At 32.8% G+C, this 21904-nt stretch overlaps 1 protein-coding gene across 6 annotated transcripts in view; it reads left to right on the plus strand.

Moving 5' to 3' along the window:
- The window catches only part of klar (klarsicht), a 609907-nt gene extending 589855 nt beyond the window's left edge, over positions 1-20052 (plus strand). For 5 of the 6 annotated variants that reach the window (XM_075304373.1, XM_075304374.1, XM_075304375.1 and 2 more), the window contains 4 exons: positions 13975-14150; positions 16963-17507; positions 17572-17794; positions 17862-20052. In XM_075304373.1, the coding sequence (XP_075160488.1) occupies positions 13975-14150; positions 16963-17507; positions 17572-17794; positions 17862-18734 (1817 nt within the window). In that variant the 3' untranslated portion in view covers positions 18735-20052. Of the gene's footprint in view, positions 1-3955; positions 3980-13974; positions 14151-16962; positions 17508-17571; positions 17795-17861 lie in introns of those variants that run through there. The other variant, XM_075304378.1, reaches the window with a different exon arrangement.
- Positions 20053-21904: the final 1852 nt, after the last annotated feature.

Raw genomic sequence — 21904 nt, forward strand, 5'->3', positions numbered from 1 at the left:
ATTTACTTTAAAGTAAGGGTTTTTGCTACTTTTGGGAAAAATCGATTGGACCGGTTATGCCGGTTATTTAATTTTTAAAAATGGTCCGGTTTTTTAGAAACCAGAAAAACCGACTGGTTTTTGATCACTCTAGCTTTGTTCTTCTGTTCAAATCGAATCGTTAAAGAGACAAGACGAATTGTTCTTAATCAATATTTGTATTTCGTCTCGTGTACCATAGATCTTAATATTTAATTTAGTTTCATTAATTATTTTTTTAATTTAGGATCAAATTCCGAAGTTAATAGATAATTTCTTTAAACAATTAAAGCGAATTGTACTCAAATGAGGTGTTGTATTATGTCAAGCTACACAACAATCAGCTATACAGGCTTTGCTCTTGAACGATTGGTTTTTCGTTTTGCAAAAATATATATTTATATTGCAATAAATTCAATTTCCTCATTTTAACATCGTGCAATGCACTTCGTAAATACCTGACTTCAGGGAAATATTCGAGCTTGCATGTTGTTGTTGTTGTTTTTTGTCTGATGTATTTGTGCGTAGTGAAATTATTTAATTTTTCCAAGTGAAAATCATAATTTTTAGCAATAACTTGTTTTGTTATTTTATAGTTATAGACAGGGTGTGTTGTACGCATATCATGCAATAAATAACATCAGTTAACGACCAACATCCAGTTGGACAGACAGCCAATTTTAAAGTCCAATATAATATTTCCAAGTAGCAAAAAAAAAACAAAATTCCACAAACACCTTGTTGAATACATTGGCGAATACAAATTTTCCAACATATTTCGCACCAATTGTGCAAATCATTACAAGATGAGGACTTTAGAGATGGAAAAATCGTAGAAACATACATAAACAGCCTGTTAAAAATTAAGTAATAATGACAACAAAAAGACTGTCGGACGAACTAAAACAACAAAAACCGACCAAGGCCAATGTACAAAGTTGTAGTCAACAAGCTACCAAATATGGCTTGAAGCCAAAGGCGACCATTTCGTTTCGCTTGGAACTCCACGATCACCCCAATAGCTGACTGGAGCGTCCACCGTACATTGTTTAGCCGATGGCTACTAACAGGAGCCACTTGACATCTATCAATTAAAAATCATGTTAAGGCGTTTTTCTTCTAACCCCTTGAGATATTTAAGAGTGATTTAATAGTTAAAAGCCATCAGTTTGCTTTAATATTGCATAGTTTCCTTTGATATTTAATTTAATTAAAAAATTGCTTTGGAGAAATTGTTATATAAAAATACAAAAACAAAACTTAGTTATTAATAAAATTTTAAAACCTTTTTTATATATCTTATATATCTGGCGCACAATATGATAAAAACAACGTTCCTAAATCGCTATAAAGTAAAAATATTTAAATATAATGTTTTAATATTCCGCAAAACCTATTATTGATTAAAAACAAAGAAAATTGCACTTCAAACTTAATTTATTGTGATGTAAATATGTTTGATTCCCAGCCAAAGGCATGGTACCTTCCTTTGATCGGAATGAATACCAAATTAATTAGTGTAGAGACAAAATCTTTGCAAAGGGGCAAGTTTTTCTTTTTCAGTGTACTCCGCAATTAAGGCATTTAATCAAATAACAGAGTGAAAAAAAAACAACTCCCAACGTCTGAATGCGTTCTGCATGGATGGTTACTTCAAACATTATGCGTTTTATAGTGAATAACTATTGTATTGCAACAATGACAGATGAAATGGCACAATGGTGGAGTTGGTTGGTTTTGAAATGGTTGATTTTTAGAAATCAAGAGATATTTACAGTATAAAAAGTCATGGCACCCATATTATCAATTGACAATACATATAAATGAATAATGAAAATAAAACTAATACTACAACAATTTTGAAATATTGCCATACACGGACGAAAAATACTGTTTTTCATATGTTTGGGTGTAAAAATTATATGTTTGGAACTCAATATTTTTAACACAATATTTTTAAGTGCAAGCATATAATGTTCATAAGCTAGCATAACATGTTTGGGACATATATGTTAATGTGTTAGAACATATTATGTTTCGGACATAAAATGTTTATAAATATAATATGCTTAGATGCAAACATATATTAATTTGGAAATAGCCTATAAACATATATGTGTTTAGAAAGAGAGACCTAGAGAGTATGCTGCAAGTAAAATAATAGAAGTAACCAATTGGAACCTAAAAATATATCCATACAAAGAAAATTTCATTAAAATTTTTTACTACCAGTGTATGCCTTAAGGTGAAGCATAATATATTTGTTTAACACAAACAATATTTTGTTTGGACCTATCCTGAAAATATATATGCTTGAAGCAAAATGTGTTTGGGAGTATATGTTACAGAAGCGATTTTTTTTGAGGGTGTAGGTACTCTGACTTTTGCTGATCACTGTATATATTCCAGGGATATATATATATTTGCAATAATTATTACACTAAACAATGTATTAGTTGTCTTTAAACAGTTTTCTTTACACGCAAATATCGGATGGCGCAAACGCAAAAATTTTGACAAAATTTTCTCTAGAAATAAAATTTTGAAGAAAAAAATTGCAAAAAAAAATTTTTTTGGCAAAATGTTAAAAAAAGTAAATTTTCAATAAATTCAATATCTTTAAAATTTCGTGTAAATATCAAAAATATCAAAGGAGCCACCGTGGTGCAATGGTTAGCATGCCCGCCTTGCATACACAAGGTCGTGGGTTCGATTCCTGCTACGACCGAACACCAAAAAGTTTTTCAGCGGTGGATTATCCCACCTCAGTAATGATGGTGACATTTCTGAGGTTTTCAAAGCTTCTCTAAGTGGTTTCACTGGAATGTGGAACGCCGTTCGGACTCGGCTATAAAAAGGAGGTCCCTTGTCATTGAGCTTAACATGGAATCGGGCAGCACTCAGTGATAAGAGAGAAGTTCACCACTGTGGTATCACAATGGACTGGATAGTCTAAGTGAGCCTGATACATCGGGCTGCCACATAACCTAACCTAACCTAATATCAAAGTCCATTGTAAGTAAAATATATACATCTCAACACATTTACAATTCAAGGGATATTTATACACCCAAGAAATATTTTCATACTAACCATATAAATTTGATCGAAAACTTCAAAATAAGATTTCGTTTTAAATGTTCTGGATTTTTGGTAACATTTTCTTCAAGTTTTGGTAGATCAAATTTGATACGAGTGGCAACCGTTATGGCAAAAGAATTTTTGTACACGCAAAACCATTACTTTCTTATCTCGGAAACGAAATTTTAGACCAACGAAATTTTCTTTTGTGGAAAATGTTGTTTACTTTAGGCCAAAGAAAGTTCGATGGGAACAAACGTGGGTGGCTAGGGTATATAGCTGAAATTTTGTTTCTGAACATTTTTATTTTTGGAGAGATTAAAAAAAACGTACATGTGTAGTTAATTGAGTGTGTTATCTGCAACTAATATTTATTCTCTTCCACTGTGTAAAAGTACTCCCTGCCACAATGTCTCAAAACGATGAGTATGTGCCTACCGTTAAACATAGCCACCACAGTCTCATTTCTTGCATCGAAAACTATTGACTGCACTGCGCAAGAGTGCATTTGGTTGGGATTTTGGTTTTAATTTTCTTTTTTCGTGGAAATACACACAAACATCCCACCATTTTACCTACGATGTATGGTTGATTCGAGGTCTCCTTTACTAGTACTTCACCACCAACATAAAGCAGCCAACTTCATGGTTTTACCTGACTGTGTAAAATAATGCTTGTGCCACTGCGTGGATGTACCTGTAACCAGTTTAGTTGCAACTCTCCAAGCGTTTGGTGGTTGACAATATTATTGTGCATTATTTTTGATACCAAATAGTTTTTGTGAAGAAAATATTACAAGATATAAAAACTGCTTGCTTCCAACTTAATTCAATGATAATTTTTCGCGATTAACAAAATATAAGAAATTCTTTTATATAGAGTAAGTGTTACCTACGAGTGCAGTGAGTGTTTAACTGAATGGCACGCATGCGTAGTTCGTCCGTCATTTGGATTATAAATACAGTAATAATTTGGTGTTAAATGTTGGTATAATAAAATTGATTGATAAAAGATTTAACTTAATAAAATATAATATGAATATCATCTTCATGATGTCCTGAAAATATTTATCGTAAATTGTTTATAAGAGGAATAAAAGAAATACTCCTTTGATCTCGGTGTGTACAAAATATCGACGAGAACAATATAAAGCCTAGGAAGAAAAATATATTATCAATGAAACCTGATTCTTTCTACCTGTTTCTTCTTCTTCTCTCTCAAATTCACTCTTAGATATGGTGCAATTGAAATTTCTTTATGAAAATGTTTAAAATATTCTCTTTGAGCGATTATGTGATAAAAATACAATGATTATGAAATCAATTCCGTCGTACTATAGACTGTATTATCCAATATAAATTAAATACATTCCTTATAAAGACCTCGAAGGTTTTTGTGCAATGATTGATGAGCTAATTTAGTGGTGTATAAAAATAACAGCGTAAATATTGTTCTCATTGTTTTAAGGTGTGCTTATATTTTGTGAATTTTTATGAACAATTGTATTGAAATATATAATTCTATGTATTTCTGTATCTACATTTCAACAGATGTGCCTTATAATTTAAGGGGGATTCGTGGGGTATTACAAAGGGGGTATTGCTTTTACCAAATATGAAAACAATCAGTGGACTAAGGATGACAATATAACAACATCTCAGCAAAAAAAATGTCACCGAAAAGCAATAAAAGAATGTAATCTTTTTTAAGCATCCGATACATGGATTTTGTATAAGTTCTTCAGGTGTGATGTTACTTTGAATTATCTATATCTATGGTTTTTGTCCAACTCGAGGTCATAAATAAATGAAAAATATCAGATGTTTTTGAGTTTTATTCAATTAAAGCTAATATTTCGATTTAACATCGTCAATCTTCGTCAGCGCCAAGTAATTTGATTAAAATAGAGTGAATTGCACTTTACATGCAGTAAGGTGCCATAAAACGCTGAAGTGAAATTCACTATGGTTTTATTCAAAATTCCCTGTCCCTTATGAAGATTGACGACTTCAAATCGAAGTATTGGTTTTACGCAGAAAAAATATCACCAACATATTTCTAATTAAAAAGTTGATTGAAGTTGACAATTTTTTCAATTAATAAATTAATTGATACAATTAACTTTTTAATCAAGATAGAAACATTAAGATAACTAAGTCAATGATTGAAAATTTTTTAAATTTTTAAATAAAAAAAAAAATAATTTATACAATTAACTTTTTAGTCAAACTCGGAAAACTAAGTCACTTAAAAAAAGTGATCGATTTTTTTTTTAATTTTTAACTAAAAATTTATTTCAAACAATTGTTTAATCAACTAAAAAGAAAGTAATTGAAAATAGTTAAGTTTTTAATGAAAAAATTAATTGAGTTTTGCATTAAAAAAATAATTGAAATTTGCTAATGAAATCAATTCATTTTTAATCAAATGTTTTGTTTTTAATTTCCAATTAAAACTGTGATTAATACTATCAATTTCGTGATTGAAGACATTTCAATTAAAAAAATAATGATTGAATCAGAAAAAAATTTTTGTGTCTATTTAAATAAAATTCAAATAGAAACATCTGAGTTCTTTCATTTATGACCTCCAGCTGGACTAAAACCTAAGATAAAAAATATTTTCTTTTCTTTACTTTTCCCTATTTTATTCGTATGTAAACATGTAAAAAATAATAAAATATATTTTATTGCAAATTCCATATCCACGAAATGAATCGACAAACTTTTTAAAAATATATATTTTTATAATGTTTACCTGACTATTTTAAGCTATCTAGACAAGAGCAGTTTAAAAGTAAATTTAAACTAATATAAAGGGAAGAACTCCAAAATGCCTCTTTATGCATTTGATGGTAACATTCATCAAATTTAGATTTATTGAGAAAGAAGCATAAAATAAAAATGATATATTTTTTTTAATTACCTCGAAAGAACTTCTTGTACGAGTAAAGTGAAAATTCCGTAAAACTAATGTAACGGGACGAACTTTCAATTTTTGCTAGGTGACATATTCATATTTTTAATTAATTAATTAAATTTTTAATTCGATGATTTTGTTTTTTTTTTTAATTTGCGTAAATGATTATTATCATCATCAATTCATTTTGTGATTGAAGCCAAAAAAAATTGTTTCGGGTTTCTATGAAATGAATGGTTTACAAGTTATTGGATAATGAAGTTACACCGAAAAAAGTAAACTATTTTATAGGAAGCATGAACTACTTCGCGCGAAAATTTAACTAGATTGTAGTCCATATTCTGAGATTTCCATAAAGAGTAGTAAAAACCTGGAAAATTTAATGCAAATTAAATATAAATAAAAATCATTTTATAGTGTTAGAAGAAATAGTGCTAAAAATTATAGTATTGGACGCATTTGATTGATTTAATATTAAGGCATCATATATCATAATTGAAACAAATTAAATATAAATAAACCCAAAAATCATTTTATAGTGTTAGAAGAAATAGTGCTAAAAATTATAGTATTGGACGCATTTGATTTTAGTATTAAGGCATCGATCATAATTGAAACATAGTACAACATGGCAAGATGGCACAATAATGTTTAAAGTATGTAAAAAATGTCAACGCTTAATAAAATGGCTAATTTGCCACTAAAATTGCATATTCCTTTCAATGGTAACTCGAATCGAGTACAAAACATTATGGATCTTCAGTCACTACTTGTATATACTACTTATGATGTGGGGATATAGAAATATAATTTTTCAAAATGTAATTATTTTTACTTGAACTTCTTGTGAAGGATTGATGAAACTTGAATACAATTGATGTTAATATAAATTGCTTTTTCAGCAAAAAAATGTTCATAATCATCATTGTTTTTTAGTTCTCCAGAAATTCAAATATATTACGACCATATGGAAATCACACTATCTCTTCATCATCACCCATTATGCTTAATTAATTTATGTCATTATGATATGATGAAGCTTAATTAATTATAGAAGCTTTGCTATAAAGTTACTAATTAGTCGGTAAATAGATCTTCTATCACCGATTCATTTAATTTGAACAGCTAATTAACAAAATAAATATAGTCTTCAATTAACATATTATTATTTTAAAATTTGTGATGGAACTCATAGTCTTTCATTAGTAGTACATATTATTATTCAGAATATATGTTGTGAAAATCGATTTAATACAATTACAAAATTATAATTAACCAAATATTGATTTTCAAAACCGACTCAATTATATTACAGGAATTTTGATCTTGAGCCCATTTTACAGTTTTTGTTGAACGGTGTATAGATTAGTTTGCTTTTTATGTTGGAAAAACTCTACTAATCGAAGAAAGCCTGTTTTTAGAAAAAGACGATTAGTAGAAAGGTACACTGAAAAAAGAGTTTTCTTTTCTGAGGAACGAATTTTCTTTAAAGGCAAATAAAATGAAATAGAGACAATCGTTGAATCGCATATCATAAATTTTGGTCTAAACGAAAATACTTTATAAGAAAGGGGAATTTCATTTGTCTAAAAGTTCGTTCCTGAGAAAATTATTTTTTCTGTCAGTGTTGAATTAGCCACATTTGTGTCTTTACTACATATGGTGCTATTGTCTATGATGCACTTCAGAAGAACCTCTTGGAACATCTATGGTAAGGACTCTTCATGTTTTATACCTTTATCAGGAGTGATACCTGACTGACCGCTCAGTCATCTTGTTGAGATTTTAACGGCAGTCTATAGCATTTCTTCAAGTTACAAAAGGATTTGAATACCGGATTTGAGAGATAGGTTTATCTTAGGTGGCAGCCCAATATATCAGGCTCACTTAGACTATTCAGTCCATTGTGATACCACATTGGTGAACTTCTCTCTTATCACTGAGTGCTGCCCGATTCCATGTTAAGCTCAATGACAAGGGACCTCCTTTTTATAGCCGAGTCCGAACGGCGTTCCACATTGCAGTGAAACCACTTAGAGAAGCTTTGAAACACTCAGAAATGTCACCAGCATTACTGAGGTGGGATAATCCACCGCTGAAAAACTCTTTGGTGTTCGGTCGTAGCAGGAATCGAGCCCACGACCTTGTGTATGCAAGGCGGGCATGCTAACCATTGTACCACGGTGGCTCCCATTTGAGAGATATCTAGCTTAATTTTACAATTGCCTCTATTGCGTCAATTTGGCCAATATATCCAAGTACAATAGATGCAATATGACATTACGAGCATATGTCAGTGTTTTACAAATGTAAACGTTACAGTACAGGATGGTAAGATACATTTACTTACTTACCCCTCAAATGTGGTAACATTTTTTGTAGAAACTTAAGTTGCAATTTTTACAAGCTGCCTGTAGAGTAACCACGTTTGCTAAGAATCAGGTTAAAAATTTCCCGAAAATTATCCACTGAGGACGGCATTATGCCAGTGCCCCTTTCGATGTTATATCGATGGCTCACCTTGCCTTTCTGTCGTTTTTAGTATGAACTGTTTGAAGTGTCGGCGACCTGGTTTATTTATTATTTTACATTTTCTCCTATTGGACACAATCACTACACATCGCTTGGGTTTAGTCCCCACTTTTACAATATTGCCATTTTATACCAGTATAAAGAAACTGTGGCATTCCTCGCCCTTTTTGCGTTCTAAACCCAGCTTTCTGCCATATATAAGACAAAAATTCTTCAAATATTCTCCGACACAAATAATGTTTTTTATGTTCCATAATTTTTAAACCTCCCTCGTAGTGCTTGCAATGAATAACACTAATTATATATGCCTATCAGTTGTCACAACGGTACTTCGAAAGTACCATGCAATGGTGATTGTAATAAATTATCCTGATATCTATTGATCTCCAAATATTTCGAATTGATTAATTTCCCAATCAGCAGGAAAGGAAAGTGTCAAATTCCCTCCAATTCAAAATAATTAACATAAAAGTACTGAGAGTGATGTTGTTATTGTTAATACTATCATGTATTGTAATATCTGTTATTATTAACACATAACATATAAGCAAGTTCATTGTACCTGAATTGCTAATTGACTTTGATGGACTTATTGGATAAAAGCAACACAACAACGAATCGAGATGGAAAATGGAGAAAATTTTCAAATCGCATAATAGTAATAATAATGGACAGAGAAAAATAGTAACAAAAAATGGGATAGTGTAGAAAGTACAAAGAGAATATCATTATATACCGCTGTAACCAATCCCCTCAACTTAAAAAAAAAAAATCATTATAATAAACGTGATAGACTTGGACATAATCGTTGGAGTGTAAATGCCCGCTGCCATTTGTTTTTATATTCCATTTTAAGGCATTACTTTGTTAACACTCCCTTCATCCACGATGACGATGGTGTTGTTTTTTGCAAAGTAATTTGTTTATAACAATCAGCGTTGGAAATTTCTTGTTTATTTTATTTAAATCATCAACAATAAATAAGCATTGGGTTCGATTACCCCCTGATGAACCCACACCTTTGTTTCATAGTTATTTGGGGTTTGCATGAAATTTAATTCTTCCTATACAGAACGAAGAGGTTTCTTTTGTGAGGACCAAAATTTTAGACAAACAAAGTTTTCCTTTGACACCAAATAATTGCTTCTACTAAATATACTTACCATCAAAGGAGAATTTTGTTTATCTGAAATTTCATTCAAGAGAAATGTATTTTTTGTTTTATTTAATTGATTCAACAAATTTTTTAACTGAAACTAAAATCAATCACAAAAAAATTTTAATTGTATAAATTTATTTTTTAATTGACTTTCAATAAATTTGTTTAATTGATACTATCATTTCTGTGACTGAAGACATTTCAATTAAAAATTATTTGGATCAGTTAATTTCGTGATTGAAGACAAAAAAACACTTTATGAGAGTTTGGTTCGACCTCATATTGAGTATCTGTGTATTATATGGGATCCATTTTATAACGAAGGAATAAATAGAATAGAAAAGGTGCAAAAACGTTTTTGCAAGATTTGCTTTAAGAATGCTTTATACATGGGATAGTATGCCATCATATACACTGAAAAAAAAACATGCCCGGTTCCAACGATTTTGTCTTTACTTTAAAAATTTTGGTATTGATTCCGAGCCAAAGAAGCGGAGCTATCAAAAACCTTTAAAAACGAGTTAACGACAACTTTATTTTCAAAATTAAGACTCGATTTCCAGTATATATTATGCTATGTTTCAGGTAAAAAACGTCTTTAAAATAAAGTGTTGAAACTCATCTCCTATATTTGAACGAGTTTTTGCTTTGTAGTCAAGATGCAAAAAGACAACAAATTTAAAGACAATTTCATTAAATTTAAAGAATTTTTCTGAATTATTAAAGTCAAATTGACCTTAGCCCAAACATTTTTTCTTTAATGTTATGATACCCATTTTTAAGTGAAATCACTTAATTATAAGGACAATACGACTTCATTGAAAAGATTATCGACCTTTGGACAAGGAAAAAAACTTTATATTGGAGAAATGTGTCTTCTATGCTAAGCTAAATTTGCATTCGTATTTTAAAGACATGAAATCTTTGACCTCACGACAATATTTTTTTCAGTATATAGAACGATGTAGAATTCTTTGCATTCAGCAACTTAATTTTAGGAGAAAGCTTCAAGGTATTGTTTTTATAAAAGATCCTATGGATACGAATATGGATTGCCCAGAATTATTGTCTTTTTTGCCATTCAATGTTCCTAATCGATTTTTAAGGGAACATCATTTATTTAATATTCCTTTTCATAGAACATGCTACGGGATAAATGAACCCTTAACACGATGCCTCAATTTATTTAATTCCATTGCAAACCGAATAGACTATCACACAGAACGAATGCTTGGAATTTTGCTAGATAATGATAATGTAAATTTTGTATAATTAAACCAAAAAATTTTTGTGTAACTAAAGGGTGATACGGTCAAAATTTGGTCAAGGGAAAACGCGTGTAAATCGGTGAAATCGTTTATTTAAAAAATCAAATTAAATTTCTTTTTCAAGTTCAATTAGTATAAAATTCCGGAAAAATATTCAGTTAGGCTTTCGCTTTTCCAAATCCGAATTGCCGGGCCTCACGCTTGACACCTGCCATCAGATTTTGTACAGCCACCTTGTCCACCTTCTTCGCCGCAGAAAGCCAGTTTGCCTTGAACTGCTGCTCGTCCTTAGCAGTTTTTTTGGTCTTCTTTAGGTTCCGCTTGACAATAGCCCAGTATTTCTCAATTGGGCGGAGCTCTGGCGTGTTGGGAGGGTTCTTGTCCTTGGGAACCACCTGCACGTTGTTGGCGGCGTACCACTCCATGGCCTTTTTACCGTAATGGCAAGATGCCAAATCCGGCCAAAACAGTACGGAACAACCGTGTTTCTTCAGGAAAGGCAGCAGACGTTTATTCAAACACTCTTTCACGTAAATTTCTTGGTTGACAGTCCCGGAAGCTATGAAAATGCAGGTACAGATGGCTTGCCAAACCAGATATTTCTTGCCAAACCAGATATTCTTTATTTGGCTCGATGCACGGTTGTAGACGATACACCCAGCTTATTTGCGGCATCTCGGAGAGAGGGGTAAGGGTTTCGCTTGAAACTACCGGCAACTCTCTTTGTCGTCTCAGCGGCTTCCGGTTTTCGATTTCCCCCCGGTCCAGACTTCCTGGCTGTCGACAAACGTTCCCCAAACGCTTTAATTACATTTGTAACGGTTGATTTGGCAACTTTTAGCGATTTTGCCAGCTTTGCGTGCGAGTAGCTCGTATTTTCGCGATGCGCGAGCAAAATTTTGATACGCTGCTCTTCTTGCTTGGACGGCATTTTGACAACTGAAGAGTGAATTCCAAAATCAAAATAGGAGCAACATTCTACACACACACACCTTCAAAATGAGGGGTGTTCAGGTTTTTTAAATGCAAAATTTAAAGAAATACGTCAAATTTATATTGACCAAATTTTGACCGTATCACCCTTTAACAACGCTTGGGCTGAAAGAAACAACTTTGATCTCAATTTTCATTTGAGAGAAAAGAAATTAATTTTGTACGTATGCAAAACACACAAAGAAAAAATACTTTCCTTCGGAACGAAATTAGTTTTTGTTAATAAAATAGTTTCTTTAAGAGCAAATAAGCCCGAATTTATAACATACAACAATTCCGGCCACACTCAAAAAAAAAAGTTTACTTGGATCCAAAGATTTGGACCTTCCCTTAAGGATTTTGGTATTGATTCCGAGCCAAAGATGTGGCTTCTTGGAAATAAAGACATTGTGTACGGGCCCTCCTGGCTTTAAATCGAGGATAAATAATATTAAAATTGGATACAGATCTCATTCATCGAATTTGTAGTCTCTTTTTGCGATATATTAATAAAGGTATTCATGTACAAACAAATACCAGTTTCAAAATCTAAATTATGCCAAGTATCGTATTTGAAGCTTTGTTTATCATTAAGCCATACATTTAATATCTTAGGGTCTTGAATTTCAAAGATTCGTGTCCTGAATTTAATTTGAAAAAAAAAACTTAAACAAAGAAAAATTTTGGTTGAATTTTTGGCGAAATGAAAACGAAGAACGTGTACAGTTTGAGATGGTGCTTTGAAAAATACACTCTCGTTTGGTAAATACACAGAAAAAATACACCCATAGAAAAAATCGTGAACGGCGTGGTCATTTCGAAACGATCCGTTCATGAAATTGAATCAACACACATGTGTTGTCAAACTGAGAACAGACGGGGTCAATCTGACAACGTAAAAATGACACCATACGTTGTCAAAATAACAACCAGCGTTCATTATCTGAATACGTAATGGTTACGAATTTATAAACAAAATTTAAAAAAAAACAATGTCCGCTACCATGACTCGAACCTGTGTTGCCTGCACCCTACGCGTTAACAGTCGCCTTAGCACATTGCACCAACGGCGGAGTAGCCATAACAACGTCTAACGATTATTTTAAGACTTTTCATGGCCAAAGAAAAACGAATGCCGATAATGAAATCGTGAGCGCCCGTGGACAAAATCATGAACATTCAGTTTTGATTTTTTGTGAACGTTTCCGTTTCATTTTGACAACGTCCGTTCACGATTGTGGAACGCAATTATTTCTATTAGTGTATCACCCATATTTTTACAATTAAAATTTTTTAATGAATTTAAAAAAATATTTAACTAAAAAAATTATGGATTTAATTAATATTAGTTGTACATATTAATATTCCAACACAGAAACAAATTTTGTTGGATGTAATGTTATGAGTTTAATGCGAATTCTACTTTTCTTATTCAAAAAACAAAACACTTTTATTTGAGTGTATTAATCCCTTTCATTGGTAAAGTATAAACCTCATTACAAAAATAGCTAATACAATTTGCACAATTTCTTGGTAAATAATGGAAAAGCAATCGAATCGACGTATATAATCAATTTGGTACAAATTTATGTAACTTTCATTTTGTGTAGTTTGTAATTTTGTGGAACAAGCAATGCGTGTTTAACGGCTAGTTTTTCTAAGACAGCAACAAGAAAATTTTTACAAAAAAATAGAAAGGGCCCTAGATATACAAAAACATAGGGAAAATGACATGAAATTCGAAAGGTTAGTGTTTGTTTTTTTTTTTTTTTGTTTTTTTTTGTATACAAGGTTTTCCTTTCATCGTTTAGTGCAAATAATTACAATAATGGGATGTTTGGTCTTTGGCAATTTTTTTGTTTGTTTGTATTTTCTAATGTCTAATTAAAGTTTGCTAATGTCTACTTCACATTTTTTATTGAAGTTTTCCATCATGCAGTTGTTTTTTTTTTTTTACACAAAGTAGAAAACAATTGTATACCTCTATTTAAACTAATTTTCCGTTTTTCTCGTTTGTTATTTTAGATTTATTGGCTGCCTGGGAGGATTTATTGGGTTGGAGTGAAAATGCTGCTGCTGCACGTAAAATGCAAGAGGATATGATCATCTTGAAGCATGCTCTTAATCGTTTAGGCAATAAATCTTCATTTGAATTATTAGATACAGAACCATCCATACAAATTGCTATTGAAGAACTCAAGGTAAGATTAAATGTTTTTTTTTATATTTTTAATCAATCATACTCGCAAACAACAATCAATTGTGTACAAGCATTAAGTAAGAAAGTAAGAAAAGTCATACACAGAAAAAAATTAGATAAATTTTGGATATGCAATTTATACTATACTCGTAGGGTGAGTGCAGCAAATGTGGTATACCCATTTGTTTTTCGATGGCCAAATTTGTTGTTTTTCTCCGATTTTACCACATTCCGTTTACTAGTGTTAGCCATCTACGCAACTATGAGCGAAAAATAAGAAACCCATAATTTCGGATATATTTGCGAATTTATTTTTTTAAACATTAAGCACGAATTCATAAAATGTGCAGGTACGAGAGCAGTTCGGAAACTTCTTAGCCTAGCACAAAAAGCGCGGTATAAACAGAAAAAATTTAAGTGTTTTGGAAACTTTCATCTCTGTTATGAACACATGTTAAATTTTGTTTCGATCTGGCAATTCCTTCATATAGAAACAGGCGTTCAAAAAGACGCATCCGCAAATTTTTTACAATGGAAAAATTAGGACGGATGTCCACCAATTCAACAGCCGTTGCACTGAATTTGCCAAATAAACAATTAAAAAATCTTGTCGAATATTTTCAAAAATTATCGATTTTTCTAGAATGGATTTAGCATTTTTGCTAAATCCACTTTTTTTTTGTAAAATATGAAACAAACGAGTTATAAAAAACTTTTTGTGTAATTAAAAAAAATTAACTTCTTTGTGGGGACATTTGTTGAAGTGTTTTTAAAGTTATGCCCTTAGAATAACTCCCAAATTTGTTTGCTTGGGAAAAAGTGATGGCAAATGTTCGATGGGAGAATTGCAAGGGTTGTAACGACACCAATAGGGCACCATTTAAACTTAAACCGCACACTAAATAGATATGCTAGTGTTCTCGCGACGTCAGATATCACTTCTGATCAGAGAACGGCTGCGATCTACCGCAACCGACCAGTGTATTTAGTAAACACCAATATTTGCAATCTTAAAACACCAATTGGTAAAAAAAAATTTCAAGCACCAATATCCAATGCAACCGACGATGTTTGTTAATAAGAGTGTTGGTCTCTCGAAAACACCGTAGTAAAGCAATCCCACAAATTGGTTACCCATATCTCAGCAGTTTGGTATTCTCTTATTTGGTACTCTCTCAATTCTCTTGAGCTAATGCCAACTGCTGGTAATTGTTGTTGTTGAGTGCAATCACACTTAAGTGCCACACTCGTTTTTGTTTACCGAGCGTTGTTACGATGCCGATTGGTATAAGATTGCAAGACACTGCATACGAACATTGTTATATAAAGGGTGATTCTTTTGAGGTTAGGATTTTCATGTATTAGTATTTGACAGATCACGTGGGATTTCAGACATGGTGTCAAAGAGAAAGATGCTCAGTATGCTTTGACATTTCATCATGAATAGACTTACTAACGAGCAACGCTTGCAAATCATTGAATTGTATTACCAAAATCAGTGTTCGGTTCGAAATGTGTTTCGCGCTTTACGTCCGAGGCTCATTTCTGGTTGAATGGCTACGTAAATAAGCAAAATTGCCGCATTTGGAGTGAAGAGCAACCAGAAGCCGTTCAAGAACTGCCCATGCATCCCGAAAAATGCACTGTTTGGTGTGGTTTGTACGCTGGTGGAATCATTGGACCGTATTTTTTCAAAGATGCTGTTGGACGCAACGTTACGGTGAATGGCGATCGCTATCGTTCGATGCTAACAAACTTTTTGTTGCCAAAAATGGAAGAACTGAACTTGGTTGACATGTGGTTTCAACAAGATGGCGCTACATGCCACACAGCTCGCGATTCTATGGCCATTTTGAGGGAAAACTTCGGAGAACAATTCATCTCAAGAAATGGACCGGTAAGTTGGCCACCAAGATCATGCGATTTGACGCCTTTAGACTATTTTTTGTGGGGCTACGTCAAGTCTAAAGTCTACAGAAATAAGCCAGCAACTATTCCAGCTTTGGAAGACAACATTTCCGAAGAAATTCGGGCTATTCCGGCCGAAATGCTCGAAAAAGTTGCCCAAAATTGGACTTTCCGAATGGACCACCTAAGACGCAGCCGCGGTCAACATTTAAATGAAATTATCTTCAAAAAGTAAATGTAATGGACCAATCTAACGTTTCAAATAAAGAACCGATGAGATTTTGCAAATTTTAGGCGTTTTTTTTAAAAAAAAAGTTATCAAGCTCTTAACAAATCACCCTTTAGAATAAAACAGTAATTGAACCTATAACGTCAGTCTATTAATTTTTAGCTAGGGGGGCTATAGCCGCCCTCGCCCCCTAGGAAAATTGTCTAGCTACGCTAATGATCTAGGCTCTATAAAATTAAAATTAGGACACAGTTCTCATTTATTCTAGTTTCATTCTCTTTTTGCGATATATTAACAAAGCTTCTCATCTAGAAATATAAGCTAGAATTGTTCCGAACGTCTTTACAAAGAGGTTAAAGCCGAACAAGTAAAGAATAGATTTATTTTATTGAGTTGAATTGTTTCGTATTTTATCGAATGATATCCGATCCAAAAATTACATTTTCAATGCTTTGTGGGCTATATTATGTATGCTGGGTTGATGCAACCATAACAATAATGTCTCGATTCTCTTTAGAGAAGATTTTCTGTTATTCATAGTTTCGGTCCGACCACCTCTTGCCACATTTTTAGTTCTTGTTTTTTTTTTTAACTCTTAATAATTCAATGCCTTATATACATTTCTATTTAATTTCCTGTGTGTATTGAATATTTGTCTTTCCTTCTTTTTTTGTAGAATGAGAAAGTCCACTTGCAAAACTATCGCACGAATATGTTAAAACTGAATGCATCCGTTCATAGTTGGTTAACAAAACAGGAGAGACGTCTACAAAACGCCATTGTTGAACAACAATTGAAGGAAGCTTCGGCCAAGATTAGTAGCATAGAAATATTGGAAGAAAAAGACGAAATTGAGTCCGAACACAAATCAAAGAAGGCGGCAGAAATACATAAAACTACAACAGAACCAGATAGCACAACAACTGCCACGACGGCTACGACGACGGCAACAACATTAAGCAAAACCACCATGATAACCGTCACCGATAGCAATGGCAATCAATTGGAATCACACACTGCCACAATGACATCGGCGGCCTCGGCCAGCAATGTGGGAACAAACAGTGCATCAACCAACACAGCCACCCAAATGACAACAACGATGGCAGGAGAAAAGAATTGGGATTTACAATCGCTGATAACATCGGAAAATGAATTCCACAAACATTTGAAAGATGAAGTGAGTGATATGTATATGGCCTGGGATGAGGCTGATTCAAGGTAAGAGTCATTACATCAACCCTATTGTAAAGATCAAATCATCAATGATTACACCTCTGTTTAGGATCAATTCACAATTGGAAGTTTTAACATCGTCCTTAACGGCCTGGCATCAATTGGAATGTGGCCTTTCCGAATTCCAATTGGCTTTGGGTCAAGATCGTGGCACTTTACAAGGTTTGGAGGGTGCTTTAAAAACGGGTCAGGCCACACCAGGAGAATTGGCACAAAATGTAAAACTGGTAGCTAAACTATTATCGGAGAAGGTGAATGTTAGCCAGGAGCAGGTAACTTACATAGTTAGTTTTCTATATGAAACAAAAAAACTAATATGCATTCCCGTTCTTCTTTCAGTTGACCGCTGTCCAGGATTATTTAGATCCCAATCATATTCTATATATCGCCAAATTTACTGCCTCTAATGGTTCTCTTTCGGATTCTGGTATATCCGATGGTGGTGCTACTTCGGACGGTGGCCTATCCGAACGCGAACGTCGTCTAGGTGTCTTGAGACGTTTAGCCAAACAATTGGAATCAGCTTTGGCCCCTGGCAGTGAGGCCATGAAATCCATTGCAGCCCGCATGGAATCTGCAGAAATTGAATTGAAAAGTCTACAAAATACCTGCAGAGATTTAATTGTGAGAACAGCAGCTTCTCATCAAAACAAAAAACAACAGTTACAAGATCAAGTCGGGGATAAAAAGGAGCACTCCGACAACAATAATCATTTGGCTCAATTGCAACATACAAATGGTTGCATCAAGGCCCCACAAATGGCGAATGGACATATGAAGCAAGTGGGTGAAGGCGAACGAGTTCAGCTCGATAGCCTTACCGCTAATGGTTCCTCATCGACGGGTAGACGTAAACGTAGAAATCGTCGTTCTTCTGCCCTAGCACCCACCAATGCGGTTGCATCTGCCGATATGGCTCAAAGTAATGCTATACAAATGTCCTCCGTCACAACGGGTGATGGTGATGGTGATGATCCCTCCGATGATCCTTCCACTTATGACATGGACTCCTCGGACGATGAACTCAATCCAAAATCGAAACGTGGTTGGGCTTGGCGCATTGCCCGTGTCGCTGTACCCATGCAATTGGCCCTGTTCACCGTTTTCTGTGCGGCTTGTTTGATGCAACCCAACTGCTGCGACAATATTAACAATTTGTCCATGAGCTTTACACCTCAATTGCGCTACATAAGAGGTCCTCCGCCCATTTGAAGGGTTCACGCAGAGAAAACAAAAGGTCGGATGAAGAGCTTCAAAAGCCTTCTCTTTGTACCTAATGATTTTGCATGCATTACTAAGGTCTCTATAAGTTAGGGATTATGTTAAGCTTAAGTAGGACCCAAATTAGGGTTCCTCCACTGGAATTTCATTCAACCACAAATAGGGCATTCAGTATACAAATCACTTAAGACCATGCCAATACAGCAGTGAATAATCGCAAAGCATTTGCGTGATTTCCGCAAATGCTACTAACAAAGAGCAAAAGAGCATATTTTGTCTAAGTATTTGTTTTATGTATCTTAAGATATATACAGAGATATGATAGTTTAAGGAAAGTACGGGCATTTCAGACTAAATTGAAAATGTTAAGCCCAACACCTGAGCAATAGCAACAGCAGTAACAGTTTGTAAGAAACAGTTTTAAGAGGTTTTTAATATAATGAAATGAAATTTTATTTTATTTTTGAGTTTAGAAATGAAAAACAAAAGAATTAAGAAAAAAAGCTAAAGATAAACTATTTTACAAAATGAAACAAGGATATCACAAGAATCCATCCATAAATCTATAGCATACCCACGTGTGATTCGTTAAATCACTGAGAAATAGGTATGGCCTACTTTTTATAGCATCAAAAGAAAGGGCCAATAAATCTTCAAAATACTTGGTTCGAGCTTAATGTTATGATGACAATATGAGCTCACAAAATCGCAAATTACCATAGAAATTTCCCATTGGAACTTTTAAAGATGCATCAAGAGCATATCTAAGAACATATTGTGGTCAACAAAGGGACCCTTACTTTTTTGCAGAAATTGGGCCAAAAACAAACCACATAGCCTACTATTGTATCGTTATATGTCCAGCAATTTTGTTCTTCTTCACCACAACATCTCTATATAAATTCATTTAAAATTTCTGGATTCTTTAGTACTACTTTTTATTGTTAGTAATTCATTCGTTCGTTCGTATGGCAATCTTTAATTTATCTCTAAAGCCAAATGCTAAATATTCACATTTCATATTATTTTTTTTTTTTATTATTTTTCTTGTATAAAGAGTAAAAAAAATCGTTTTGTATTTAACTTTACCCCTGTACATTATCTTCTACATTATGGAAGTTAGCTTAATTTATGTTTCAATTTTAGTTGTACTTCGTTTTTCTCTTTCTAAACTTCTTACTATAAATATATATGTATTGTTATTAAATTCAATAATCAAAAAATATATAAATATATAATTTGCATAAATAAATTAATTTAAATTGCATATTATTTTTAAATAAAGCAAAACAAACAAACACTAAATCAATTTTCAATTTGTTAATAATTTATTTCGCATTTTCAACAAGTAAGTGTTTACAACTAGCGAAGCCGACAATATCTATAGTGTGATTGCTTTATATGTGGCTGGAAAATCATAAGTGGCCATCCAGTATTTTGAGTATCTACACAGAAAACAAATTGACGAAAAATTTTCCTATTAAAGTTTTAATTGAGTATTAAACAAGTAAGGAAAGTCTAAAGTCGGGCGTGGCCGACTATATTATACCCTTAACCACCATGTAGACCAACATTTGTGTTACCATCTCAACTACTTTCAATTTGCTGGGAGCTATATAAAGGTTTGCATTTCCAGATACAAATACTTATAATGGAGACAATTTTTTGTACTTCTACAAAATCTCTAGAATTAAAATTGAAATCGGCTAACGCCCTGGAATGAAACACAATGTTAATAAAAAACAAGTAAGTAAAGTAGAAAGTCGGGCGGGGCCGACTATATCATACCCTAAACCACCATTACAGAATTAGTAATCATAAGCATTTGTGGGGTAACATATAGGTCTGGGAGATAAACCGCAGTTGCATATTTAAGAAAATTAAGGGGTACATGTCTGTGGGTGCTTTGTGTCAATCTGACTATAGCTCATAGTCAATGTTGCCAGGGAAAATGTTCGGTTTACCCTACAAGGACAAAAAAAAGTTCCCTACTTTCCCATACATTCCGAAACAATTTGCCCTACTATATTTTTCGTTAAATTTAAAAAATTTTACAAAACAAAAATGGTTCTAAGTACTTTATTATCTTAAAACATGAATATGCAACGTATATAACTTAGAATATAAATTTGTATTACCACCACGGTTGCCACAGTTGGTAGAATTCTACCCAAATTAGTAATCTTTCTTGTTAAATCCCTATAAATATAAAATTTTGGAAAAAGTTTCTATAAACAAATTTTTGTGAGAAATTTTTCTATAGAAATAAAATATTGAGAATAATTTCTATAGAAATAAAATTTTGAGAAAAAATTCCACAGAAATAACATTTTGAGAAAATTTTTTATAGAAATAATATTTTGAAAAAAATTTCTATAGAAATACAATTTTGACAAAATGTTTTATAGAAATAAAATGTTGACAAAATTTTATACAAGAATAAAGTTTAAAGATCAAGCCTTGCCGGCTTCTAATTTCCTCCTCTAGAGATACCAAAATGTAAAAATTATTACAAATTGTGTTGAGTGAAAATGTCCTACATTGTGTCCCTACGTCCCTACAAGACGCAAAATATTAGAAAAACCCTACTTCTAGCAACACTCGTTGTAGTTGATATTGAACCTACGGGGTTAGTATGCCACTAATATTGAGCCCATTCTTAAAAAAGAGAAAATCGCTTAATTAGTGTGGGTAATAAAACCAAATTTGTAAAAATCGAGCAATATTCTTATGCAAGAGCTACAAGTACGTATAAGTACGATCAGCTAGTACATCAAATTTTGAAATTTGAGTAACATTGGTTAATAAATAAGAGTACACGCAAAAAAATAATTCTTTCCTCCCAAACGAAATTTTAGACAAACAAAGTTCGTTTCTCATTTGCTTTTCGCTGTAAGGAAGTGTATTTGGAAGAAAAGTATATACTTTTTGTGATAAACGTTTATTCTTTTCCAGGATGTAAAAACAATTTCATAAAGACTAGCTCAAAAAAAAAACATTATTTTCTTGCTAATTGCAGTGTCCCTCGCATCTTTCTCACATCCACGAGGATTTTTATTTCTTAACACCTTTTCCTGTAATACCAACAATGTAGAAGAAATTATACGATTTTATAAATTTTTAAAATTTTTTTACCTTTCGCCTGGACGGAGAATCGAACC

Source organism: Haematobia irritans, chromosome 4 (assembly GCF_050003625.1).
Source record: "Haematobia irritans isolate KBUSLIRL chromosome 4, ASM5000362v1, whole genome shotgun sequence".
In the NCBI taxonomy this organism is placed as follows: Eukaryota; Metazoa; Arthropoda; class Insecta; order Diptera; family Muscidae; genus Haematobia; species Haematobia irritans.